At 55.1% G+C, this 26,614-nt stretch overlaps 1 protein-coding gene across 4 annotated transcripts in view; it reads left to right on the top strand.

Annotated features, from left to right (window-relative positions):
- The window catches only part of Dnmt1 (DNA (cytosine-5-)-methyltransferase 1), a 39,851-nt gene extending 21,931 nt beyond the window's left edge, over positions 1-17,920 (top strand). For all 4 annotated transcript variants that reach the window (XM_005405582.2, XM_013505317.1, XM_013505316.1 and 1 more), the window contains 26 exons: positions 27-107; positions 184-293; positions 2,549-2,667; positions 2,949-3,041; positions 3,837-3,988; positions 4,213-4,400; positions 4,499-4,688; positions 7,477-7,574; positions 7,729-7,876; positions 8,367-8,482; positions 8,648-8,852; positions 8,927-9,060; positions 10,672-10,845; positions 11,217-11,438; positions 12,559-12,751; positions 13,962-14,046; positions 14,248-14,376; positions 14,465-14,747; positions 14,843-14,984; positions 15,521-15,687; positions 15,797-15,974; positions 16,417-16,612; positions 16,686-16,855; positions 16,933-17,049; positions 17,376-17,466; positions 17,569-17,920. In XM_005405582.2, coding sequence (XP_005405639.1) covers positions 27-107; positions 184-293; positions 2,549-2,667; positions 2,949-3,041; positions 3,837-3,988; positions 4,213-4,400; positions 4,499-4,688; positions 7,477-7,574; positions 7,729-7,876; positions 8,367-8,482; positions 8,648-8,852; positions 8,927-9,060; positions 10,672-10,845; positions 11,217-11,438; positions 12,559-12,751; positions 13,962-14,046; positions 14,248-14,376; positions 14,465-14,747; positions 14,843-14,984; positions 15,521-15,687; positions 15,797-15,974; positions 16,417-16,612; positions 16,686-16,855; positions 16,933-17,049; positions 17,376-17,466; positions 17,569-17,606 — 3,819 coding nt within the window. In that variant the 3' untranslated portion in view covers positions 17,607-17,920. The remainder of the gene's footprint in view (positions 1-26; positions 108-183; positions 294-2,548; positions 2,668-2,948; positions 3,042-3,836; positions 3,989-4,212; positions 4,401-4,498; positions 4,689-7,476; positions 7,575-7,728; positions 7,877-8,366; positions 8,483-8,647; positions 8,853-8,926; positions 9,061-10,671; positions 10,846-11,216; positions 11,439-12,558; positions 12,752-13,961; positions 14,047-14,247; positions 14,377-14,464; positions 14,748-14,842; positions 14,985-15,520; positions 15,688-15,796; positions 15,975-16,416; positions 16,613-16,685; positions 16,856-16,932; positions 17,050-17,375; positions 17,467-17,568) is intronic.
- The last annotated feature ends 8,694 nt before the right edge of the window (positions 17,921-26,614 follow it).

Here is a 26,614-nt window from a genome sequence, read left to right as displayed (position 1 = left end):
CCCCTGAGCCCGTCTCTGTTCCGCAGCTCCAGCCCCCCAGGTGTGTCCAGTGTGGGCAGTACCTAGATGACGTCGACCTCAAGTATGAGCAGCACCCTCCTGATGCGGTGAGTGCCCGAGCATTGTTCCCCCTCCCTGTCTCCCAGATCACGTGCCTCTGCCTAATGCTCCCCTGTCCCTCAGCTGGAGGAGCCCCAGATGCTGACCAACGAGGCGCTGTCCATCTTTGACTCCAACGAATCTGGCTTTGAGAGCTACGAGGCTTTTCCCCAGCACAAGCTCACGTGCTTCAGGTAACGGCTGCACCACTGAGGCGTGGCTGAGTGACAGCACTAGGGTCTTGGTGTTGAGCCCCAGTCCCTAACAGCGGCGTTTGTGGAGCTGGCATAGGCCTTGGCTGCTCTGAAGTTTCTGTTGGTTTTTAGGTGGTTACAACTCTCAACGTTAAGTCATCAGTCTGTGCACACCACAAAGGTCATACTTTCCTGTTTTGTGTAGTATCTGAGATTGAACCCAGGGCCTCACACTGAGCTACATCCATGGCCCCTTTTTAAACATGTTTAATTTTTTTTTTTTTTTTTTTGGTTTTTCTCCGGTACCGGGAACTGAACTCACGACCTTGCGCTTGCCAGACTGAGCTAAATCCCCAGCCCCAACATTTTTAAATTTTGACACAGGATCTTGCTAAGTCACAAGGCTGCCCGGGCTGGGCTTGAACATGCAGTCCTTCTGCCTCAGCCTCCCAGAACACTGGAATTACAGGCACGAGTCACCATCCCCAGCTAGGTCATACTGTTAAATGAGGGCCAGCCCTGAGCTGGGTGCTGATCTGGGTGATAATGGATTTGGTACTGCAGGTCCCTGCCTTAGTGGAAGAGGAAATAAGTGACATCTGATAGGAAGTGTAGGTTGAATACCCCTTATGAAAAACACTTGGAGCCAGAAGTGTTGGGGAATTGAGAGTTCTTGGATTTCAGAGTATTTATGTGTGTGTGTAATGGATGCCCCGGTAACAGGACTCAGGTCTAAACTGGAGTTTACTGCTGTTCTGTAGCCACTGCGGCCATGTGCGCGGAAGGTCGTTCTGTGCACTATTTTTAATGCATTAGCCGTTTGACTTCAGCTGTCACACAAGGTCACAGTCACATGAGGTCACGTCACATTTTCCATGTGATGCTGGTCGGTGCTCGGCAGTTCGGATTTTGGAGTATCCCGGGTTTGGATTAGTGATCGCTTGGCCTGGTGAGCAGGGACCCAGAGGAGGGCCAGGGGCCCAAACAAAGCGTGGGGCAGGTCTCCGAGCAGACAGCAGGCTGCTGTCCCAGCAGTGTGTGGCCAGGCTGGGGCTCCTGTACCCCGGGCAGGTCCCTGTGTATCGCTGGGGTCGTGTGTGGCCCGCGTCTCCCCCGTGACTGACTACTGGCCGTGCCTCCTGTCTCCCCACTGTCCCGGGGCTGCCCCACGGCGGCCCTTGTGAAACCTGCTAGGTGGACAGGGTGTGTGGCAGTCCAAGGCCTCCTGGTGGTGTCGCCAGCACAGCCCTGGCTCCCTCCTGCGGGGGCACTGAGGACAGCTTCCCGGCTGGGAGCCAGGCCGCCTGGTTAGCCGGCTGTGCCCTTGGGCTGTGTGTGGCCGGCGGGGACCAGTCATGGGTGTAGTCTGGCTCCAGTGGCACCTCTGGGAAGGGAGCGCCTGGCAGGCTGGGGATGGAGCCTCCCCCGCACATCCTGTCTGTCCTCCTTTCCCTTAGCCCGGGAGGAAGAAGGCAGGGCTGCCACCGTGCTCTCTGCTGCCCCTGCACTGGTGGGTGGGTGCTCCGCTCCGGCATTCAGTGTCCCTTAAACAGTTTGGAGTTTATCTCGTATGATTCCTGGGGTAGGAGGAATAGGCACCTGTTTGTCCCCCAGCAGAAGACAGAAGACTACCCTCTGCCCTGCACCCCCAGCAGCCCCTTCCTGTCCTGCTCTGGGCCTACTTTACGGTTCCGAGTGAATTTCCTTACTGAAGCGCAGCTCACCTAAGCTATCGTGCTGCCCGGGGAAACCGTCAGAAACTGAGCTGCCTGAGGGGCTGGGGATTTAGCTCAGCTGGAGACAGATTTGCCTGCCTGGCAAGCGCAAGGTCGTGAGTTCCATTCCCGGTACCGGAAAAAACCAAACAAGCAACTGAGCTGCCTGCCATGCCGGGGCCTGGGCCTGGGCCTGGGGGTCAGGAGTGACCGCTTGCTGGGCTGAGCTTGTATTTCCGGTGACAGGAGGTCTTAGAGCTGGACAGGCGATGGCTGCACAGATGAGTGAGCAGATTGTTGTGGCGGGCAGGGCCTCTCCCACTGGACCTCTTGCTGACCTTTCCTGGCCACCTGGGCAGACTGCGCCCTCTTGGGCAGGGAGAACATTCGAGTGATAGAGCGCGGTACTTGCCTAGTGTCCAGCCACCAGAGAGATGGCTGGTCTGGGCTTAGACTTAGTCCGTCCCCTTTGCCTGGGCCGGCCCCGTGCCGTGGTCACCTTCAAGGGTAGCTAAGAAGTGCCTCTTGCCGCCTGTCCAGCGTGTACTGCAAGCGAGGTCACCTGTGCCCGATCGACACCGGCCTCATCGAGAAGAACGTGGAACTCTATTTCTCTGGCTCAGCGAAAGCAATCTATGAAGAAGACCCATCTTTAGAAGGTGTGTGCAGTGCCCTAGGGTCATGTTGGGGCCCGTTGGTGGCTTAAAACCAAACACACCCAGCTCACTTGTGAAGTGGCAGCGCGAGGGAGCTGCCGCCTCTGTCCGTGTGGGCGCCAGGTTCTGCCGCCGTGGCTGTCAGCAGAGTGGCTCCAGCAGTGACCACCTGGGCCAGCGGTGGGAAGCAGGAACCAGGCCGGGTCTCGGAGCGCCCTCCGGGCTTCTGGACGGGACCTGGGCTTGTTGCCTTTCCCTCGGGAAACTTCCTTCCATGCTCATAGGTGGCGTTAATGGCAAAAATCTCGGCCCCATCAATGAATGGTGGATCACAGGCTACGATGGCGGCGAGAAGGCGCTCATCGGCTTCAGCACGGGTAGGTGCAGCGCCTTGCAGGTAGCCCGGGGCCGCGAAGGGGGCCTGGGCTCTGCCCGCCCAGGGTGCGGACGGCACCATGGGGCCTCAGTGCAGCAGGGCAGCCTCTCCTGCTACTTACAGCCGGCCAGGTTTAAGAGCAGCTCATACCCCTGCAGCTCAGAGCCAGAGCAGGTTCCAAGATGCACATGAGCTTGCTGAAAGCCTGCCTAGCTTGTGTCCATTCTCAAGCAGAATAGGCAGCTTCAGAATGAGCTGTGACAGGTGGTGCTTTGTGTTTTCCATTGTTTTGTGGAATGATTTTATTTTATTCCTTTATTAAGTGGGTGTCCTATTTTTTTGCGGGGGTTGGTGGTACTGGAAATCAAACTCATGACCTCATGCTTGTAAGGCAAATGCTGTGCCGCTGAGCTATATCCCCAGCCCTTTTAAGTGGGATGATTTTCTTTTTTTTTTTTTTTTTGGTAATGGGAATTGAACTCAGGACCTTGCACTTGTCAGGCAGTGCTTATTTTACTAAGCTAAATGCCTGGCCCCTGTGGGATGATTTTAGACTGTTCCACATGCTCCTCCCTGCTCTGACCTGCCGGGTGGTGTGCACCTGAGGTCCTCAGCGCTTGGGAGGGAGAGGTGGGAGGATTGCTTGACGGAGGGAAACCCCGTCTCTTAAAGTCATGTGCGCAGAGAGCAGATAGGCACTGGAGACAGAGGTGCTAATGACCCTGACTGGATGATTATACCTTAATTTGTTGTTTTTTTTTTTTTTTTTTTGAAAACTTACGTGTTCTCCCGTCAGCTTTTGCGGAGTACATTCTTATGGAGCCCAGCCCAGATTACGAGCCCATCTTTAGCCTGATACAGGAGAAGATCTACATTAGCAAGATCGTGATTGAGTTCCTGCAGGGCAATCCTGACGCCACCTACGAGGACCTGATCAACAAGATTGAGGTGAGAGGTTCCCCGTGCTCCTCACCGAGTTCGTGCCCACTTGCTCCCCGCCCCCCATGCTGCCATAAGCCTGGCTCTGTTTATTAGAGGAACAGGGCTGCCTACGCTCGAGCTCGGTGGCGAGCGCCTGCCTGGCGTGTGTGAGGCCTTGGCTTCCAGCGCAGCACTGCACAGAAGACACAAGTGAAACACCTGTGCCCCCCTTTTTCTTTTCTCCTCCAAAGACCACTGTCCCCCCTTCCATGATCAACGTGAACCGGTTCACAGAGGACTCTCTGCTCCGCCACGCCCAGTTCGTGGTGGGACAAGTGGAGAGTTACGACGATGCCAAGGACAGTGACGAGCAGCCCATCTTCCTGTCGCCCTGCATGAGAGCCCTCATCAAGCTGGCAGGGGTCACCCTGGGGCAGAGGTAAGGGCGCAGCGGGAGTCGGGCTGGGGCCGGGACCGGAAAGGGCAGGTTCCCGTGTCCGCTCCCAGTCCTCTGCAACGGCGGCCCCTCTCTCTCAGGCGAGCCGAAAGGCGGCAGACGGTCAGGCTCAGGCACTCTGCCAAGGAGAAGGACAAAGGACCCACAAAAGCCACCACCACCAAGCTGGTCTACGAGATCTTTGACACTTTCTTCTCGGAGCAGATTGAAAAGGACGAGAAAGAGGACAAGGAGAATGCCTTCAAAAGGCGGCGCTGTGGCGTGTGTGAGGTAACCCTGCCTGGGCTGGCTGCCGGCCGCATCCTGGACAGCGCCCTCCTCGCTGCGCTCCTGAGGCTGGCTGCCAGACACAGCCTGTCCTTCAGCAGAGCAGGGGAGAAAGAGGCAGCGCTCTGCTCCAGGGGGCCTGTGTGCCTCACGGACAAACGTGGAAGGGAAGGGGTGGAGGGCTGGCCTGGATTGCAAGCCTTGCACGACCTCACTTTTGGTGAAGTGTTTATCTATGCAGCTGTTTCTCTGTATCTGTAGGTTCCGCATTTCTGAATGTAGCCAACCTCAGATAGAGACTGACAAAAATACTACATTTAGCTGGGCGTAGTGGTGCATGGTTGTAATCCCAGCACTGGGGAGGCTGAGGCAGAAGGATTGCTGTGAGTTCAAGGCCAGCCTGGGCTACTTAGTGAGTTCAATGCCAGCCTGAATTACATAGCAAGACCGTTTCAAAAAGCAAAAAACAAGGGCTAGGGATTTAGCTCAGCGGCACAGCTCCTGCCTGGCAAGCGCAAGGTCATGAGTTTGACTCCTGGTACCAGAAAAAAACCAAAAAAATAAATAAATGGATAAACAAACAAACAAACAAAAAGCAAAAAACAAGGCCAGGCATGGTGGTGCATGTCCATGATCTCAGCACTTGGGAGGTTAAGGCAGGTGGACAGTTGCAAGTTGGATGCTAGCCTGAACTATGTGAGACTGTGTTTTAAAAGAAAACAAACCCTGAAACAAACTATATATATAAATATATATATATATATATATTACACCTGTAGTGAGTAGACGCGGTATGTTAACTGTGTACATAGGCCTCATATCATGTTAGTAGAAGCCAGCAGAGCCGAGTCAGGCTGCAGGAGGGGGCTCTGTGTAAACACCCTTCTGCGTACGGGGAGCGCCTGTGGATCCTGGATTTGAGGGGTGCTGCAGCCAGGCGCCCTGATCCTGTGGGGCGATGGAAGGTGCCTTAGAGGAGTTCGCCTGCTTCCTGCGGCCTGGAGAGCGGCTGTGTTAGGGTCTTGGGTGACATTGGCTGGGAGCTGCCTGGAGAGGCTGCGTGCCAGCAGCACCAGAGCTGTAGCTTTGTCTTCCGTGGCCGCCTTTAGCAGGGACGCGCAAGTCCTCACCACTGTGGTTTTTGTTTGGCATTTTTGTTTGTTTGTTTTTTGGTGGGTAGCAGGAATTGAACCCAGGACGTGGCACTTGCCAGACAGGTGCTTGTGCCGCTGAGCTGTATCCCCGGCCCACCATTATGGTTTGGATTTCATTTTTATTTATTCCACATGTCCAGGGTTTATAACTTTCTTACTCTACTGCCCATCTGTCATTTACCTGTCTGTGTGTCTAATCTAGTTGCACACTAGGAATTGAGCACAGGGCACCCTACCACCTATCAGCATCCTCGTGTCTTATTTTTTATTTTTGAACCAAAGTCACTGAGTCGCCCTGGTGGGAGTCCTGTCTCAGCCTCCCCGGGTTATACGGGTGCACCACCACGACCGGCTTCGTGCTTGTTTTAAAAATACAACAGCAGCTTCCTGGTGCTGTTAAGTGTGGATAGCAGCAGAACTTGCTAAGCTTTCGTAACTGCTCTGTGTGCCACCGTTGGTTCCGGGACCACCCCCACTTGGTTACCAAAATCTGGCTGCTCAGGCTGTGTTTGTGTGCGCCGCGCCTGCCTGTGTGGGCCTGAGGCTGCTGGGGTGGAGGCGGGGCCTGTGCTGTCCACACTGCCCCAAAACTCCGAATGACTGAGACCTGACAGTGTAAACGCTGCGGAGGTAACTGCTGCGCTGTGCTGTGCGGATTGTGAGGAGAAGCGCCTGCGTGTGTTCAGCACGCTTCTCACGTGTGTTGCAGTGCCAGGGACTGAACGAAGCCCCACAGTGTGCTAGGACTGAGCTGCATCCCCAAGCCCTGTTTTGTTTTGGTAAATTTGGAGACATGGCCTCGCTGAGTTGCCAAAGCTGGCCTCAGACTGGGTTCTCCTGCCTCAGCCTCCAGAGGAGCTGGATTACAGCTTTCACCAGTATAGTTCTGCTCTGCCCCCAGCTTTCATGAGGGCTGGTTGACTCCGTAAGTGCAGAAGGCACAGATACAGAGGGCCCGGCGAGTACCCACCCAGTCCTCAGGGATAGGGCACTTTTGTTGTTGTCAGTAACTGCATAGCAGCCTTCGGGAGGGCGTGGCTCCTGGAGTCTGTCGCTCAGAGGCGGAGCCTGGGGTGTGGATGGACTTTGATCTGCAGGCTGCTCTCCAAGGTGCTGCTATTTGTGACCCTTGGAGCTGGGCAGGTCCCCTCTTCCCACATCTGCTGGTGGTGTAACCTGTGCTGATCGGGAGGAGGGTAGGAGCGGTCTTGTTCCTAACTCACTTTGTGTACTTCTGTCAAGATCAAACATACGCTTTTTTGTTGTTTTAAAGACTAGGTGTCTGTGCAGTTTAGGCTGGCCTTGAATTCACGGTGATCCTCCTGCCTCAGCCTCCTGGGTGCTGGGATTACAGGTGTGTGCACCCGGCCTGAATGTGTATATTTTAAAGATCTTAATTTACTTGGCTGGAATGGTGGTGCACTCCTGGGATCCCAGCTCTTGGGTAGGTGAGGCAGGAGGATCATGAGTTTGAGGGCAACCTGGGCACTTAGTGAGAACTTGTCTGAAAAACAAAACAGCCAGGGATGTGGCTCTGTGTGAGGCCCTGGGTTCAGTCCCCCGATACAGAAAAAGGAAAAGCATCAAAACTGAGCAGATGCAGGTGGCTGCATCACCTGCCTGTTCGCGTTTCCTAGGTTTGCCAGCGGCCCGAGTGCGGCAAGTGCAAGGCCTGCAAGGACATGGTGAAGTTCGGGGGCAGCGGCCGCAGCAAGCAGGCCTGCCTGAAGAGGAGGTGCGGACACCGCAGGGGCGGGCGCGGGACTGAGACCCAGGGCGGCTGGGTGCCTTCCAGGGCTGCCCCAGGCCTGTCCCCACCACCAGCCTGCAGTAGCCCGCCTCGGTTTTGCTCGCGTCAGGGGCCGCGCTGCTAACAAGTGGCTTTGCAGGTGTCCCAACATGGCCATGAAGGAGGCCGAGGACGACGAGGAAGTGGACGACGACATCCCGGAGATGCCATCGCCCAAGAAAATGCATCAGAACAAGAAGATGAAGCAGAACAAGAACCGGATCTCTTGGGTTGGGGAAGCCATCAAGGTAACTCAGGGTCCTAGGTCCTTATGTGCTCTTGGGGACCTGCAGCGGCGCAGGGCGCAGGTGGCCCAGGCAGCTCATGGCTGCTTTCTTGTTTCCTCCCCACGGTGCAGGGAGCGGCACTCAGGTTCTCTTGCATGCGAGGCAAGTGTTCTACAAACAAGCCACGCCCCAGACCTTTTAAGTTTCATTTTGAGGCAGGGTCTTGCTAAGGTGCCCGGACTGACCTCCCACTTGTGATCCTCCTGCTCAGCCTTCCAGAGTGCTGGGATCACAGTGGGGGCCCCCCATGCCCAGCTCGTGGCGTCTCAGTGAAATGAGGACGGCCCATGTCTTTACTTGGATCCTTTGTGGGGTGCTCAGAGTTGGACGGAGGCCTTGTGCATGCTGGGCACACACTCCGGCCCGGAGCTGCAGCCCCGAGTCTCGTGTGCACGGTTCTGGAGACTTGGGTCGACGAGGTCCCTCACCGAGCTCGCCCTCTCGTTCGCAGACCGATGGGAAAAAGAGCTACTACCAGCAGGTGTGCATAGACGCAGAGACCCTGGAGGTGGGAGACTGCGTCTCTGTCATCCCAGACGACCCCTCAACGCCCCTGTATCTCGCAAGGTGCGTGGCCCTCCTGCCCCTGCCCCTGCCTCAGCCCACTTCCTTTCTCATGAGTGAGGAGGTGATGGCTGCTTAGGCAGAATAAAGCCAGACAGAGCCCGCAGCTGCCCGGGTAGATGTGCCCAGGGCTCTGCTGCTCAGCTGGCTCCGTCCCCTGGACTCCAGGGTGACAGCGCTGTGGGAGGACAGCAGCAACGGGCAGATGTTCCACGCGCACTGGTTCTGCGCCGGCACGGACACGGTCCTCGGGGCCACGTCGGACCCCCTGGAGCTGTTCCTGGTGGATGAGTGCGAGGACATGCAGCTCTCCTACATCCACAGCAAGGTCAAGGTCATCTACAAGGAGCCCTCGGAGAACTGGGCCATGGAGGTGAGCGCCCGCCCTGCGTGCGCCTGCGCCGCCGCCGTGCGTGTCGTGGGTGACATGCATTTTTGTCCCCAAAGGGAGGCATGGATCCCGAGGCCATGCTGCCGGCGGTCCCCAAGAAGACCTACTTCTACCAGCTGTGGTACGACCAGGACTACGCGAGGTTTGAGTCCCCTCCCAAGGTGGAGCCGACCGAGGACAATAAGTACAAGTGAGTGGGGTGTGGGCCCCCTCCCTGTCACGGATGTCGCAGGATACGCTCCTCATCTGAATCCCTAGCGTCCCCCGCACTCGCGGCTCCCATCCGTGCGGCCCACGGACAGCCTGCCTGTGTGGCGTCGGGGGTCGGAGTCATTCCTTGTGCGGGCAGGACGGCCCCGTCCCTCGTGCGCCGTACCCGTGTCTCTCCTTCTGTGTCTGGGGACTCTCTCTAAAAGTGTCTGGTCCTGGGTTGTGCTCTAACCAGTGGGTGCTGCTCCTGGGAAACCTTTCTTGGAGTATTTCCTGCCCTCTGCTTCTCTCCGCCCTCTGCCGCCCCCGTGTGGACAGAAGCAACCGTGGCCGTCCCCAGAGTGGGCGCATGGCTTGCGGTGCCGCTGTGCGCGCTGAAGGCCTCAAGTTCAAGATCGCTAAAGTCAGGAACCACTGATGAGGGGGTGCATGGCTGTGACCCCGCGCTCTGGAGCCCGAGGCGGGAAGTTCAGGGGTTACAACCAGCCGGGGCTGCGTAGCAAGACTGTCTCAGACCAGGAGTGACGGTGTCTGAACACACCTAACCCGGCAGCCTGCGTGGCTCGGCGTAGCAATCCGTAACCGCGTGCAGCTCACAGAGCCTGTCTCGTGAGCGCCAGGGTCAGGGTTAGGTGCTGCTTACCTCGTGCGATTGCATCCAAAATCACGGGCAGCGCAGACTGTAGAGTCTGGAGGCTAAGTGACCGAGGGCTGTGGTCCACTGCTGCCACCCAGTGTCCCCACAAGGGGACCACAGGGTCCGACGGTGGGTCGGCTGCGGCGGAGCGTGTGCCCCCCGCGCGCAGGGCCTGAGTTCCAACCCTGGTGCCGCCAAGAGAAGAGGAAAAGTAAAACTCCCGTGAGTCGGGGCATTCGAAGACAGCGGCGCAGGGGGTAGGGTGAGGCCGGGACGGCTCGCTTAGGTTCTGTGCGCCTTGGCAGCTGCTGCAGGCTTTATTTTTTGGTTTGGTTTGGTTTTGTTTTGCTTGCTGCTGCTGCGGGCTTTGGGCTTGAAGGTTGTTTCAGCCATGCGGGCGGGTGTGGGTGCCCGGACCACAGGGCTTGCACGGCTTAGGACGTGTTCTGCCGCTGAGCTACGTCCCAGCCCCTTGGTCTGTTTTTAAGGCAGGCTCCAATTCCGCTTTGAGGACCTGTCAATCAAAGATAATATTGGGCCTGGTGTGGGGGCACATACCTGTCCTCCCAGCACTCTTAGAAGCTGAGACAGGGGGATCACGAGTTTGAACTCAGCCTGGGCAACCTAGGAATGCTCTGTCTCAAGATAGAATACTGAAACCCGGCTCAGTACCAAAGCCCAGGGTTCCAGCCCCGCTACTGCCGCCCAGAAGCCCTGAGCACAATACTGACTGTCCCCAAATGCCTTTCGCACCTTCCCGGAGTGTTCTCCACCCTCACTGACCCGCTCTGTCTTCGTGCGTGTGGCGTATGCCGTGTGCTGGGTGCCGTGTGCCAGCGCCTGCTCTGTCCTCCTGGGCTGCAGGAGGCTGGCTCCTTCGCACCCCTGTAACTCTTCTCCTCCCGGCCCGAGTCTCTGGTTAAACGGCGCCGTTTCGGTGCTTGGTCCCCTCAGGTTCTGTGCGAGCTGCGCGCACCTGGCGGAGCTGAGGCAGAAGGAGATCCCCCGCGTGCTGGAGCAGCTGGAGGACCTGGACAGCCGGGTGCTCTACAGCTCGGCCACCAAGAACGGCGTCCTGTACCGGGTGGGCGACGGCGTGTACCTGCCCCCTGAGGCCTTCGCCTTCAAGTGAGTGCCCCTTGTCCAGAGGGCCCCGCCACCTCCGCAGCAGCAGCAGCCTGGGACCAGGCCTTTAACAGTCGAGCGTGCAGGGGCACCGAACTCCTAAACCACAGCCAAGAGCTCTGCCCTTTTTATTTATTTTGAGATAGGGTCTCACTAAGAAAGTTGTCTAGGCTGGGCTTAAACCTGTGATCCTCCTGCCTCAGCCTCCCAAAATGCTGAGGTGACAGACGTGCGCTCCCACGCCCACCAGAACTGAGATTTGCCTTTGATGTGTGTCTGTTCTCGGGGCGCTTGGCTGGGCCGCTCCGGTCGGTTGCATTGCTGAGTGCAGTAAGGCCTCACGGCAGCCGCACCTGGCGGCTCCTTCTCCACAGCATCAAGCTCTCCAGCCCTGTGAAGCGCCCGAGGAAGGAGGCGGTGGATGAGGAGCTGTACCCGGAGCACTACCGGAAGTACTCTGACTACATCAAGGGCAGCAACCTGGACGCCCCTGAGCCCTACCGCATTGGCCGGATAAAAGAGATCTTCTGCCCCAAGAAGAGCAATGGCAAGCCTAACGAGGCAGAGATCAAGATCAAGCTCAACAAGTTTTACAGGTCAGCGGCCAGGGAGGCTGCTGGAGCTGGGTGGGCTGTGGGCAGCAGGGCTCGTACCAGTCACTGGGGTGGCTGATGACTTGTAGGCGCTGGTGTGGTTCAGAGCTGCTGCTTTTAGGTCTTTGTTTTGCGACTTGGGGGCTCAGCTGAGCTGTGGCTCGGTGGTGGAGTCCGTTCAGCACGGCCCTTCTCCAGAAGATGTTCTCGGTGGATATCCAGGGTGCAGCCTGGGCGCTGTTTTCCTTTTTTTTTTTTTTTTTGTTACTGTTTTTGAGACAGTATCTCGCCATGTAGGTTAGGGTAGCCATGATCTCACAGTGTAGCCCGGGCTGGCCTTGAACTTGTGGCGATCCTCCTGCCTCAGCCTCCTGAATACTGGGATTACAGGCATGTTCCACCACGCCCAGCTGAGGCCTGTTTTTGATGTTTGCCTCCGCCACCTCCCCTTCCCAGTCTCCTTCTGGGCCTTGTCCTGTGTCTGGGGTTGCTGAGGCTTCCTTGGAACTGCAGTGGCCAGGAGGGAACCCACACAGACAGGAGGGCTTTCCCACCCTGTGTGGTCATTGGTTGTAACCACGGAGAGGACAGACTGGCTGATGGGGCGAGAGAGGGGAGCGCCGGAAGTGGTTCTCACAGGGAGGCGGTGTTGATGCAGGGTCCAGGCGGGTGTGAGGAACAGGTCCTCGGGGGCGGTGGCCAGGAGGAGCCCGCAGTGCCGTAGACAGGACAGGGCAGGACTACAGGGCAGGACCGAGTGGGGCTGGTCCTCAGACTGATTGTATCAGCGGTTTGTGGCTCTGCTGCGGCTCACCGAGGACCCCAGGAAGGCGATGCAGTTTGGAGGTTGGACCGCCCTAACCTGGAAACGCGCGGTGCTCCCGATCGGAAATGGTCGAGCAGGTCGCTGTCAGCATGCAGGGCTCCTGAAAACAGCGTAGAAAATTCTAGGAGACGGACGTGAATTCTGATTTAGACTTGGCTTCTACTCCTAAGATCTTGTTAAGCATGTGTAAATCTTCCGAAATCCGCGCACTGCAAGGCTCTTGTCCCAGGCCTGTTGGATAGTGGATGCTGACTTGTGGCCAGACAGCGTCGCTCACAGAGCACCCCTTGCCCGCAGGCCAGAGAACACCCACAAGTCCACCGCCGCGAGCTACCACGCCGACATCAACCTGCTGTACTGGAGCGACGAGGAGGCAGTGGTGGAGTTCCGGACCGTGCAGGGCCGCTGCACTGTGGAGTACGGGGAGGACCTACCCCAGTGCCTGCAGGACTACTCCATGGGCGGCCCCGACCGCTTCTACTTCCTGGAGGTGGGTGGGGCTGGTGTGTGTGAGGAGCCCCCGCAGCGGGGCCTTGACTTTCCCGGGAAGCAGGCGCTAGGCTTCCCAGAAGCCGTTGCTGGGGCGGGCGGTGGGCGCGCTTGCAGAGCTCTAGTGACCGAAGAAGAGTCCTCTGTGTACAGGTCTGCAGCGGCCATGTTGACCTGGAGTGGAACACTTGGTCGCTTTCCCTTTCCCATTCTTTTCTTCCTTGCTTTCTGCAGGACTGACAACCAAGGGCCTTTCCCACTGAACTACATCCCCAGCCCTTTTTTTTTTTAAATTTTGAGCACTTGGGAAGCTGAGGTAGGAGGATCGTTACAAGTTTGAGACCAGCCAGTAGTACAGAATGAGCTCAAGGCCAGCCTGAACTGTATAGCAAGATCCTGTTTCAAAAAGACCAAAAAAAAAAAAAAAAAAGAAAAAAAAGAAGGGCCGGGCATATAGCTCAGTGGCACAGCGCGTGCCTGGCAAGCACAAGGTCCTGAGTTGATTCCCAGTACCAAAAAAATTAATAAAAAAATTTTGAGACAAAATCTCCCTAAATCACTAAGTTGTCCAGGCTGAGTTTGAATTTGTGATCTTCCTGCCTCAGCCTCTCAGAGTACTGAGATTATAGGCTTGTATCACCATGGAGTTTAAAGAGAAAACACAATGGAGTGTAATATCATAGTCTGAATGTGACTACAATCTGAAGATCCTTAGGTGGCCTCCACCAGCCCAGCCAGTGTCCCTGTGTGAGTTGGCCAAATGTCCACCTTCTCCAGGGAACACAGCCCTGCACCTCGCCCAGTCCCTTTACCAGGTGCCTGTGTGGCATCCGGGCCAGGCCCACAGAACCGCGTGGGGCCCAGGCCCCGGGCAAGAAGCTCGGAGCTGGAAGTGCTTGCGCCCGGCACCTCCGTGCGGTGGTCTCAGGGCGAGGCCTTCTGCCCCTCCAACACTGCACTCCTCACGCAGCACCTGTCTGCCTGACGGTGCGGGTACAGGCGCTTATCACAGCCCGGATTTTAGTGTTGGCCGAATAAAAGTATTTGCAGCTGGTCCCAGTTTCCGGTGAAATGAAATTGAGCTTCTCATACTGGTGGCTAATTAGCCGGGGGTCCATTTAGGGAGACATCGATTCTACCACATCTGCTTCTCAGCCGTCTGTCAGAGGAGACGGGGCCTTCCTGTCCCAGACTGTGGTTCTCCTTTTCAGGCCTACAACGCAAAGAGCAAAACCTTTGAGGATCCCCCGAACCACGCCCGCAGCCCGGGGAACAAGGGCAAAGGGAAGGGGAAAGGTACGACCCTGGTGGCGGCCTTTTAGTGCTCGGGGCTGCGGCTGGCAGCCAGGCCCCTGCGCCGTGGATCCCGCAGCGCGTGGGACGCCACCTTGCCCCCACACTGCTGCCAGTGGATGGGCACGCGGCGACGTCTGAGCAGGCCCAGGGGGCGGCCCAGCAGGGTAGGTGGCCGTGCTCACTGTGGCCTGTCCCCTCCAGGGAAAGGCAAGACGAAATCTCAGGCATCGGAGCCCAGTGAGCGAGAGCTGGCGATCAAGCTGCCCAAGCTGCGGACCCTGGACGTGTTCTCGGGCTGTGGGGGGCTATCGGAGGGCTTCCACCAGGCAGGTAAGGCTGCGCCAGGCTGGGCCTCGAGTCCCCTGTCCTGCCCCTGCTCAGGGCGGCTGCGAGCGCGCTGTCGTCCTCCCATCCCCAGGCATCTGCGAGACGCTGTGGGCCATCGAGATGTGGGAGCCCGCGGCGCAGGCGTTCCGGCTGAACAACCCCGGCTCCACGGTGTTCACCGAGGACTGTAACGTGCTGCTCAAGCTGGTCATGGCCGGCAATGTGACCAACTCCCTCGACCAGCGGCTGCCCCAGAAGGGGGACGTGGAGATGCTGTGCGGCGGGCCCCCCTGCCAGGGCTTCAGTGGCATGAACCGCTTCAACTCGCGCACCTACTCGAAGTTCAAGAACTCCCTGGTGGTCTCCTTCCTCAGGTGGGAGCAGGGCCCGGAAGGCGGGAGGTGCGGCTCCTCGGCCCAGGCAGCGCCTTCCCTGCCCGCGGTGACCCTGCGCGTCTCCCGCTCCGCAGCTACTGTGACTACTACCGGCCGCGCTTCTTCCTGCTGGAGAACGTGCGGAACTTCGTGTCCTTCAAGCGCTCCATGGTGCTGAAGCTGACGCTGCGCTGCCTGGTCCGCATGGGCTACCAGTGCACCTTCGGCGTGCTGCAGGTGCTGTGGGCGCGGCTCAGCGTGGTCCCCTTGGGTCCTGCCCGTCCCCACCAGCACGGCACTCTCGGAACTCAGATCTAGAAAGCACAGAGCCAGGTGGCCGTGGTGACGGTTGTCTGTCATCCCAGCGCTGTTAGAGGCTGCAAAGGCCGGCGGTGCGGCTTGCTGGGAAGGCCCTGGTCCTGGTCACGGGGATGGCACCCAGCGAGTCCCATTGGCGCCTCCTGGAGGCCGAGTCCCGGGGATGTGGGGAGGCTGGAGCCGGGGTTTCCTGCTCACCCGCGTTCCCAGCCCTTTCCCCCGGGGAAGGTGGGCTGCAGCTGGACCCTCATCTCGGATGCCTGAGCCCCCGCTTGTCAGTGTCCTTGGGACAAGGTTGTCAGGTGGCCAAGCTCCAGCCTCCCCTGGTGCTGCCCACAGCACCATTGGCGTCCCTAGCCGTTCGTCCCCATGCCCTCCAGCCCCCCTCAGGAGTCCAGCTCGGGTCGGTTGGGGACCCGCAGGGCGCCCGCTGATGCTGTCCCCCGCCCCCGCAGGCTGGGCAGTACGGCGTGGCGCAGACGCGGCGGCGCGCCATCATCCTGGCGGCGGCCCCCGGGGAGAAGCTGCCCTTGTTCCCGGAGCCCCTGCACGTGTTTGCGCCCCGCGCCTGCCAGCTGAGCGTCGTGGTGGACGACAAGAAGTTCGTGAGCAACATCACGAGGTAGGGGCCCGCCCGCCCTCAGCCCGCGCCTTGGCCCTCCCTGGGGACCGCGGAGCTGCCGGGAGCAGCCCATGTCCTGGAGGTGTCAGCGTGCTCTGCTCCGCCGCAGGTTGGGCTCGGCCCCCTTGCGAACCATCACGGTGCGGGACACGATGTCTGACCTCCCCGAGATCCGGAACGGGGCCTCTGCCCCCGAGATCGCGTACAATGGGGAGCCGCAGTCCTGGTTCCAGAGGCAGCTGCGGGGCTCGCACTACCAGCCCACCGTCAGGGACCACATCTGCAAGGTAGCTGCTCGGTGGCCTCTGCTGCCGGCCGGGGCCAGGGGGCTCTGGGTGGGCAGCGGGCCCGCCCTTCCCCGCCCGGCTTCCAGCCTCTGCTCCCGCAGCCCTCGCTCTCCACCTTTCCGGCCCGCATCCTGGCCCCCGGCCCAGCACCCACGGGAGCTCCTGCTGTCCGAGCGCCTCGCCTCTCCCCCCTTGCCCCTCGCCCTGTGCCCGCTGCCTTTCCCCCTTCCCCGCTGCCCTTCCAGCGCGCCTGCTCGGCCTGCACGCTCAGTTGAGACATCACGCTCGCCGTTGTCTCTTCGCCGCGCCCGCCTGCCCCTCCCCTGCTCCCCGTTCTTGGCTGGTGTCCCTTCCCGTGGGTGCGAGGCGCCGGGTTCTTGTGCACCGCAGACGCTCGGGGCTCCGGGCCAGGTGAGAGCTGGGGCCACTCGCGCTCTTGCAGGACATGAGCCCGTTGGTGGCCGCCCGCATGCGGCACATCCCGCTGGCCCCCGGCTCGGACTGGCGTGACCTGCCCAACATCGAGGTGCAGCTGTCGGACGGCACCCAGGCCAAGAAGCTGCGCTACACCCACCAGGACAAGAAGAACGGCAGCAGCAGCTCCGGCGCCCTGCGCGGCGTCTGCTCCTGCGCGGAGGGTGTGTGGCCATCGTCCCCTGCTGGGTGGCTCCCACTGCCCACCCGCCGGGCCTCACCAGGCCTCTCTTGCAGCCGCCGGCAGAGCCTGTGACCCCTCGGCCAGACAGTTCAACACGCTCATCCCCTGGTGCCTGCCGCACACCGGGAACCGGCACAACCACTGGGCGGGCCTGTACGGGCGCCTGGAGTGGGACGGCTTCTTCAGCACCACCGTCACCAACCCCGAGCCCATGGGCAAGCAGGTGGGTGTGGCGGGGTGTGCGGGAGCCTGCGCCCCTCTGCAGCGGCGCCTGCGCCCTGACGCCTCCTCTCGCCCCAGGGCCGCGTGCTGCACCCCGAGCAGCACCGCGTGGTGAGCGTGCGGGAGTGCGCCCGCTCCCAGGGCTTCCCCGACACCTACCGGCTCTTCGGCAACATCCTGGACCGGCACCGGCAGGTCAGTCCCCGGAGCTCATGGGTGTCGTCTGCCCGCGGTCCAGGCACAGGCCCGGCGCAGGGGCTGAGCTGTGAAGCGTGGGCTGGGCCTCGGGGCCTGGGTTCCCGGGGAGAAGCCCGTCCGAGCCCGCTGTGCAGGAGCGGGGCTGCAGCTAGAGGCCAAGTGAGGCTGGCGGCTCTGAGCTTTCCTGGGGCCGCTTCTGTGCGTGACTGGGTGCTGGGGGTGGGGTGGCCAGTCGGAGGGTGCCGGGACAAGCAGTAGGGAGGGTGTGGGCCGCGGCTCTGGCAGAGCCAATTGGGCATTGCCCTCCGTCCCTCTTCCCGCAGGTGGGAAACGCCGTGCCGCCTCCCCTGGCCAAAGCCATCGGCTTGGAGATCAAGCTGTGTATGTTGGCCAGAGCCCGAGAGCGCGCCGCAGGTACGGGGCTGCCCTGGGCGGGGAGCGCAGTCCGGCCCACGTCAGCCCTCAGCAGCACTTCCAGCGCTGCGTTCCAGTGACTCTGCCCGTGTTCCCTTCCAGCTAAAGTAAAGGAGGAGGAGACAGCCGCGAAGGCCTAGGTCGTGTCTCTCGCCCCATTTCTGCCACCAGGAGACCTCACATGCACTGATGTCGTCGTCGTCTAACATGTTGCTCTGTCAGTTCCGGTGTGTCGTGCGGTGTCCGCGGCCTTGGCCGACACGAAGCTGTCCGTGAGGTTTGCTTATCGACTAATGACTTAGTGATCAAACTGTGCTATTCTTTGTGCATTCTGGATTTTAAAAGTTTTTTATTATGCATTATATTAAATCTTCCACTCTGAAGTGGAAATTGAGACTTTATGTAGTTTTTATATGTTGTAATATTTCTTCAAATAAATCTCTCCTATAAAGCACGCTGGGTCAAGACTGATTTATACAGGGCTTCCGGCTGCCTGAGCCAAAGGCAGGCAGGAAAAGGCTCCACATGGAGGAGGACATGGGAGCCTGTCGCAAGCCTGGCCCTGTCATGTGTCCCCATGTGCTGGAGGCTGGAGGTGAAGTTGTGTAACTCAGTTATGGCCACTGAGCTGTAAGCAAAACGTGTGGCCTCCAAGGCTGACCTTGGCTGGCATTCTCCATGGCCTGCTCGCCCTTCTTTGGTCTGGAGTGGTTACTGATGACTGGTGATGCGGCAACCATCTTGTGATCAGGAGGACATAGGCCTTGTGTGTATGGGGGGTGCTGAAGCTGCCCCTGAGCTGCTCTTCAAGCCCTGGATTTCCCATGTCCACACAAAAAACCCTGTTTGCGTGAGACTGTTAGGTGGGCTCCTGTGCTTCCAGCCTAACTTGATTCTCCTGAATTTTAAGCCAAGCAAACTAGTTTGTCTTTGGGGAACAACTCGCTATAAACCCCAACTAAACAGCTGGTCACTGGTGCGAAGACCCCGGCTCTAGGACCTCTCGTGTGTACTTTCCCAGGCGGCCGCTTGGTGGCGCTTCAGGTGTAACATCGCTCGGGTCGCAGGATTTCAGTCACAGGCTAAAGGGTCAAAAGTAGTAGGCCATTCCCTAAGAAGCAATGGGGCTGGGCTTGGCGGTGTACCCGGGAGGCTGAGGCAGGAGGATGGAGAGTTGGGGCCCAACCAGGGGTTCGGAGTAAGTTGAAGCCCAACCTAGAACATAGCAGGGACCCGTCGCTTTCCAACAGCAGGGGAGGTATGTGCTCAGTGACAGGCCCTGGCCAGCAGCCATGAGCACTGCAAGAACTAAATGGAAAAATAATAGGCTGATGTAACTGCCTGGGTTTTTTTTCCTTTTAACTTTTTTTTTTGACATAACTTTCCTCTGTGTAGCTCAGGCTGACTTAACTTTCAGCAGTATTCCTGCCTCAGCTTACCAAGTGCAGAGATCACAGGTGTAGGCCAGCAGGCCTGACTTTCACCTTTTAAAACTACTTTTTTTTGTTTGTTTTTTGTTTTTTTTCCGGTACCGGGAATTGAACTCATGACCTTGCACTTGCCAGGCAGGCGCTGTGCCGCAGAGCTAAATCCCCAGCCCCTTTAAAACCATTTTTAATAAGCTAAAAAAAAAAGTCTGGGTGCAGTGGCACACAGCTGTGATGTCAGGGACTGTGGAGACTGAGGCAGGAGGATGACAAGTTTGATTGAGCTGAGGCAATTTAGTGAGAACTCTCAGAGGGTGGGGCTTTTTATTTTCTTCTGAGATGGATCTCTGGATTACTGAGATTGGCCTTGAATCTGCCACCTCCCTGCCTCAGCCTCCTGAGCACTGGAATCACAGGTAGCACCAGCACGCGTGACTCATGTCACTAGTTTGAGTCCCCCTGGGCTGTCCGTGGGTTAGGACACGATTCTGGTTTAGGCCGGATCATACCGTTGTGCTTGTGGGCCTCACTGTGTTATCCATTCGTCACTGGCTGATTTATGCAGGTAGGAAGCTGGGTGGAAATATTTTCAGCTGGTCCTGGTGCCGCATGCACATAATCCCTGCACTAGGGGGCTGAGGCAGGGGATCACAAGTTTGAGGCCCACCTCGGGCAACTCCTTGTCTCAACACAAAAAAGGGCTGGAGATGTAGCTCAGTGTGAAGGCCCTGAGTTCAATCTCGAGTGGGAAGGGCAAAAAACTTGTCCAATATCCTAGTTTTACTTCCTTTGGGTACAAACCATAAATGGAATATTTCATTTGTTTTTGAGACAGAACTCGCCACCCTCCTGCCTCAGCCTCCTGAATGCTGAGATCACAGGCGCAGGTCACCGTGTGGGTTCAGAAATGGAGTTGTTGAATCATGTGGTAATTCTTTTTAAATATTTGAGGAATTGCCATACCATCTTCTACGGAAGCAGGGCTTTTGTTTTTGTTTTTAATGAAAAACAGATTCCCTCTGCTTCCTGAGACCCAACCACTTTCAGAATGCTGCTCTGTCTCTTTATCCGCAGTTGCGAACACATCTGTGTCACACTCTCAGGGTTTCCTGTGTCTAAGAATAGTAGCTGCACACCTGTCATCCCAGTACTTGGGAGGCTGAGGAAGGAAGATCGCTGCAAGTTGGAGGCCAACTTGAACTACATAGTGAAACCCTGTCTCAAAACAACGAAACAAAAGTAATGTTGAATGAGTTCCATCAAAGCCATGTATGCAGATAGATAGGATGAGATAAAGATAATCCATGAAGCTTTAAAAACCTCAAAGTATTATTAATTTCTTACAATGAGTACTTTTCAGTTGCACAGGGTTGTGTAAAAAGCAGTAAAGCCAGGCGTGGTGGCGCATGCCTGTGATCCCAGCACTTGGGAGGCTGAGGCAGGAGGATCCTTGCAAGTTCCAGACCAGCCCGGGCTACAAAGCGAGCTCAAGGCCAGCCTGAACTGCATAGTCTCAAAAAGACCAAAAAAAAAAAAAAAAAAAAAGGAAACAAAAAAACACTTAAAATTATTTTCATATGAAGTTTATCATAAGGTAAAAGTACACATACACATAGTCATAGACAGGGACCTCAACCACAAGAAAGAAAGAAAAAAAGAGAATTAAGCTCACACATGCAGGGAACAAGTATTTCAGTGGGACTATCAAACATGTCAGGTTTGGGTCAGGCGTGGTAGTGCATGCCTGTGATCCCAGCACTGGGGAGGCTGAGGCAGAAGGATCACCATGAGTTCAAGGCCAACCTGGACTACACAAGAAGACACTTATCTTTAAAAAAAAAAAAAAAAATCCACGTATATATTACAGCTCATACAGATGATATAACTACATATTATATTTTGTGTTGGTTTGGGGCTTATTTTTGCAAGGGGAGAACAATATAATACAGGACACATTTTATAAGATTTTTTTTTTTTTTTTTTTGGTTTTTCTCTGGTACCGGGAGTCAAACTCACGACCTCGTGCTTCCCAGGCAGGCGCTGTGCCGCTGAGCTAAATCCCCAGCCCCTATAAGGTTTTATTTATAATAGTCACCCAAAGAACAATACACAAAAGAGGGCAGGAAATCTGTCCACACACTGAGACCAAGGAATCCAGCTGAGGGCCTGGATCTCATGGCAATGTCCTACATGAGTCCAGCTGAAGATCTAGAGCTCATAACAGTGCCTCCCACGAGTCCAACCGGAGGCTCAGAGCCCATAACAATATCTTTTTTTCATTTGTTTTTTTGTTTTTCTTATGGTACCAGGAATCGAACTCACAACTTTGTGCTTGCCAGGCAGGCGCTGTGCCGCTGAGCTAAATCCCCAGCACCCCCATAACAATATCTCATGCAGGCCTGTTTCACGGATCTGCACTGGGAAGGCTCAAAGCTCAGTGGTGGAATCTAGGAAGTCTGTGCCAGTGGGATGAAGGATCTGTGCTAGCAGGCTGAGGGATCTGCACTGGAGCCAGGAAGTGACCTCAGAAGAACCAGAGCTCCCCTGAAAGGTACCACAGCCATCCTCAGCAACAGTGAGGTCCCTACCAAAAAAAAAAAAAAAATCAAGGGGCCGAGGTTGTAGCTCAGAGGCATAAGCGCTTGCTGGCAAGCCTGAGGTCATGAGTTCTATTCCCGGTACAAAAAAAAAAGTGAGGTCCCAAGCTCCTCCGATGATCAAGATGGCCAAGTTCCCATCAGGGAAGCCAATGCAGCAAGCTTCTCCAGGAGACCAGCAGTGCACCATCTTCCCCTCTGGAGCCAGGAAGCCATGCTCAGAGAACCAGAGCTCCCCCAAAGTGAACCAAAGCCATTCTCAGTACCAGTAAGGTCCTGAGCTCCACAGAGGATGAAAACAGCCAAATTCATCAGGAAAGCCAGCATCACGAGCTCCTCCAAAACAACCAACAGCTCCTTACAGCTTCCACCAGCTCCAACAGCCTTAATCTTATGCTGCTGGCAGCAATCCCCAATGGGCCTCCCACACCCAGCGCTATGCTTACTCAGTTCAGCTGGGGGTTATAAATTGACCACCAGTTGTCAACCCACTGCAATCCACCCCTGGTCAGCTTTTTGTTTTTTTTTTTTGTTTTTTGTTTTTTGTTTTTTTTTTGTTTTTGTTTTTTTTTCCATACCGGGAATCAAACTCACGACCTTGCACTTGCCAGGCAGGCGCTGTGCTGCTGAGCTAAATCCTCAGCCCGCTGCCGGTCAGCTTGATAACCATACACATTTCCTTAATCCATGGTCTCTAGTGGCAGATTTATGAAAAGTTAACATGTTTTAGTCTATTCATATTTATATTAATGTAACAGTTGCATATATACGATTCTTTTTTTTTTTTTTTTTGCACTCATTCCTGCACCAAAAACAAAATATTCAAAGGGTGACCAAAAAAAAAAGTGACCAAAATTCAAGGTTAAAAAAAATACTTTGATGAATTAACCTGACTACAAACATATCTAAAAACAACATGAAAACATTAGAAAAACTATTACAATCACAATCCTTACTTCCTGTTAATTTTTTACAACACATGGCAAGACTAAAAAACAGGGATCTCCTGCAATTCAAATACACTCCTCTTCAGGTGAAAGGCTTCAGTTCATGTTTTCATTGTCCTGTTCTTTGCAGTCATGTTCTCCTCTATTTCCTCCTTGCAACCCACAGCTCCATTAGCGCCACCCCTCTGGCCAAATATTTCATATCACACCACTGGCCTTTTGCTCTTAATTTCTTTTTTTTGGTTTTTCTCCGGTACTGGGAACGGAACTCACGACCTTGCGCTTGCCAGGCAGGCGCTTTGCCGCTGAGCTAAATCCCCAGCCCCTGCTCAAATTTCAAACATAGATCTAGCCAACAGCTCTCAACGGTAACCATGCTACCCCCTCAACAATAGCCTACAATGAAACTTTGTTTCTTCAACCAGGTAATATCTCTAAACACAAGCAAAATGCAGACCAACTTCCGCCAAAGCGCAATATGCTACCTGGGACCCAGCAGCCAGTGCAGTCTCTCAATAGGAGCCTCCCGAGCTTCATCTCAGTCGGCAGGGTTCCCATGAGTGCTCCGATTTTCCAGGCTCCAACCAGAGTCTCCAATATAGTTTGCAGCCTCCTTGGCCAGTCTCTCAAAACATTTCCAAACTAATTCCAAAGGTTCCTAAGTCACATGACCAGGCAACTTTACAGTAATAACCCCACTCTCCTGGTACCAATTTTGTTATGCTCCACTACATATATGAATGTGTAAAATATATCAGTATTTCTAGGTGTATTTAAACTACAACAATGCATATATTGTTGCCAAACCAGGCCCATTTGGCCAATCTCTGAGATGCCACACCCAGCGAGGGGAGACCCAAGTGTCAGATCTCCTCTGAGAAGATCAGGGTCAAAGGGATTTCTGGTGATGCAGGGCGCCGTGGTCCATGGCTGTTATCCCAGCACCGAGGCTGAGGCAGGAGGATCACACGTGTACATCCAGCCACTGCAACTGTGCCATTTAGTGAGACTGTCTCAAATGTTTTATAAAAAGAGCTGGGATGGAGCTCAGGGCAAAGGCGCGCGTCCTGCAGTACAGGCGGGTGTGGGGGCAGGGGAGAGCCACAGTAGAATTTAAGGAGCCGGGCGTGTGTGTGTGTGGGGGGGCGTGTCAGAGGTCCACGCATGCGTAATCTGTCTCTCTGGCTCTTCATGCCACGCATGCTCATGAGGGCTTTGGCTTCCGTATGTTACAAGGCGGCCAATGGACGTGTACAGACCTAAGTTTGGAAAGCGATGGCTTGGACAAAAGCAGTCTCCAAGTAACCTAGGAAAGTAACCTAGGCAACCGGAGATCAAAACTCACAGGTTGGAGCTGTTATCTACAGGAAGGCCGGGGGACACTAATGGATTGTCCAGCCATGTGACTTACATATAAGGGTGTTCTTTTGTTGTTTTGGTCCTGGGACTCGAACTCAGGACCTCGTGCTTGCAAGGTAGGTACTGTGACACTGAGCTATATCCCCAGCCCCTGTTTGGTTAATTAAAATTTTTTTTTCGGTTTTCTGAGACAGGGTCTCAATATGTTGCTCAGGCTGGCCTCAAACTCATGATGATCCTCCTGGCTCAGCCTCCCAAGAGCTGGGATGACAGGTGCATGCCACCACACCCAGCTAGTAGTTTTTATTTTATTTTTATGTCTTTTTGAGGCAGAGTCTCGTTATGCAGTTCAGGCTGGTCTTGAACTCACTTTGTAGCCCAGGCTGGTCTCAAACTCGCAACAATCCTGCCTCAGCCTCCCTAGTGCTGGGATTACAGGTGTGCGCCACCACACCCGGCCCAGCTAGTAGTTTTTAAAGTTAACTAGCAGTGAGTGAAGCTAGATGGTTTGTTAATGTTTTCTTTCAAGTTTCAGCATTTAAAAAAAATACTCAACTGGGTGCATTGGTGCATACCTGCAATCCCAGCTCTTGGAAGGCTGAGGCAGGAGGATACAAGTTCAAGCCCACCTGGGCAACTTAGTGACTTAGCAAAACCCATGTCAAAATAAAATAAAAAGGGCTAGGATGTCACTGGGGGGAGAGGTCGTGCTCTACATACATGAGACTGGATTCAATCTCCAGTGCATGCGTGTGTGTGCACACATGCACACGCACACACACTTTACAGATTGGTCCCTATAATATATGCCATTTTCCATCTTGCTTCCCCCTCTCCTTATAAGGATAAAAGTTACTTCTATACTCTCACAATTATATTTTTTTCAATTTGTTATTAGTTATTGTTTATGATATGTAGTAATTACATTCATCTTGGAGAACTGAGATATAGGTTTATATACACCTCATGTGACAGTTATCTCAACTCTTACCTTGAAGGATTTTGTTTTGTTTTTGTTACATGAGTATAAATTGTGTACATGAGTACACAAAAGTAATGATCAAAATATACAGTGAATGTTTACTTAGAAAAATTTATTACAAAAATATAACGACTGTTTACATTTTCTTTTGATACTGAGAATCAAACTCAGGACTTTACGCTTGCCAAACAAGCACTGTGCCACTAGGCTATATCCCTGGCCCCTTAAATTTTTTAAATGTCTTATAGTAAAAGACACACAGTCACTAGGCATGGTAGTGCACGCCTGTAATCCCAGCACTCGGGAGGCTGAGGCAGGAGGATTGCCATGAGTTCGAGGCCAGCCTGGGCTACATAGTGAGCTCAAGGTCAGCCTAAACTGCATAGCGAGAACCTGTCTCAAAAAAAAAAAAAAAAAAAAAAGACACACAGCCATGAGTCTTCCTCAGAATCCTCCCTCTTGATCTGGGTGAGATGGTGCATGCCTGTAATCCCACCCCTTGGGAGGCTGAGGCAGGAGGATCGTCACGAGTGCAAGGCCAGCCTGGACAGACGAGACAGTGAGACCCTGTCTCAAACAAACAAACAAACCCCTCCTTCTTGCTTTGAATACAATTACCCCATCATTTTTGCCATTTTCTGCAGCCGCTCTGCAAGCCCTCTTTTGTGAATCTTCACAAGGTGTGATCAAAAATATGGTGACGGTGTCTGCCTAGCGCCATCTAACAGAAGGGCAGCTTGTGGAAGTAGAGCAGTGCAACCTCATCTACCTTATTCACCAGATCTGGTGCTGTGGGACTTCTGCCTCTTTCCCAAAGTGAAAACGACCGTAAAAGGGAAACGTTTGGAATTGATTCAGGACATTGAGGCAGCCAGGACAATGCAAGAAAAGACGCTCAAGAAGGACTGCCAGAACGGAAAGTCTCAAGGATGATGACCTATATGTTTGGAATGAAGGGGAGGATTTTGAGAGGAGATGCATGGTAATGTGTCTTTTACTGTAATTTTTTTTTTTGAGACAGGGTCCCTTATTTATTTATTTTGCAGTACTGGGGATCGAACTCACGACCTTGCACTTGCCAGGCAGGCGCTTATGCCACTGAGCTATATCCCCAGCCGCTAGGATCCCTTGCTATGTACCCCAGGATGGGCTGGAACTCGTGGCAATCCTCCTGCTTCAGCCTCTGAGTGCTGCGATTACTGGCATGCGCCACCATGCCTGGCAGCACCCTCTTTCTTTGACTTACTTTCTCAGTCTCCTTCTTGTTCTGCTATTTTATTTCCTTTCACTCCACCCTTTACTGACTTCCAGAGTAATTTTTCTTAGAAGTAAAGTAGGGTCACACCAGGACACTAAGCAAAATATTTCAGCGACCTTACATCCTTACAGCCTCAAGAATAAAGAGAAGGAAAAAAAAAAGAATGAAGGGAATGGCCTGGTGTGGGGATGTATGCCTGTAATCCCAGCATCTGGGAGGCTGAGGCAGGAGGATCACCACAAATCTGAGGACTAGCCTGGGCTAGTGAGTTTAAGGTCAGTCTGAACTACAAGGAAAAATCTTGTCTTAAAAAATAAACTCATCATCATTATTGGTCTTTTTGAGACAGGGTCTCGCTGTGCAGTTCAGGCTGGCCTTGAGCTCACTTTGTAGCCCAGGGTGGCCTCGAACCCGAGTGCTGGGATTACAGGAGTGCGCCACCACACTCAGTTTATTATTATTACTATTGAGATGTAACAGGTTAAATTCTGAGATGCGCTCGCACTCAGTTGCGCGCTCATTCGGCGTCTCCACCTCCGTCCGCAGAGGGCGCTGTGGACGCCGCGGCCCGGTCCCTC

This window comes from Chinchilla lanigera, unplaced genomic scaffold, assembly GCF_000276665.1.
Source record: "Chinchilla lanigera isolate Chin_1 unplaced genomic scaffold, ChiLan1.0 scaffold00094, whole genome shotgun sequence".
Taxonomy (NCBI): domain Eukaryota; kingdom Metazoa; phylum Chordata; class Mammalia; order Rodentia; family Chinchillidae; genus Chinchilla; species Chinchilla lanigera.
This window is presented reverse-complemented; position numbering and strand designations above follow the sequence as displayed.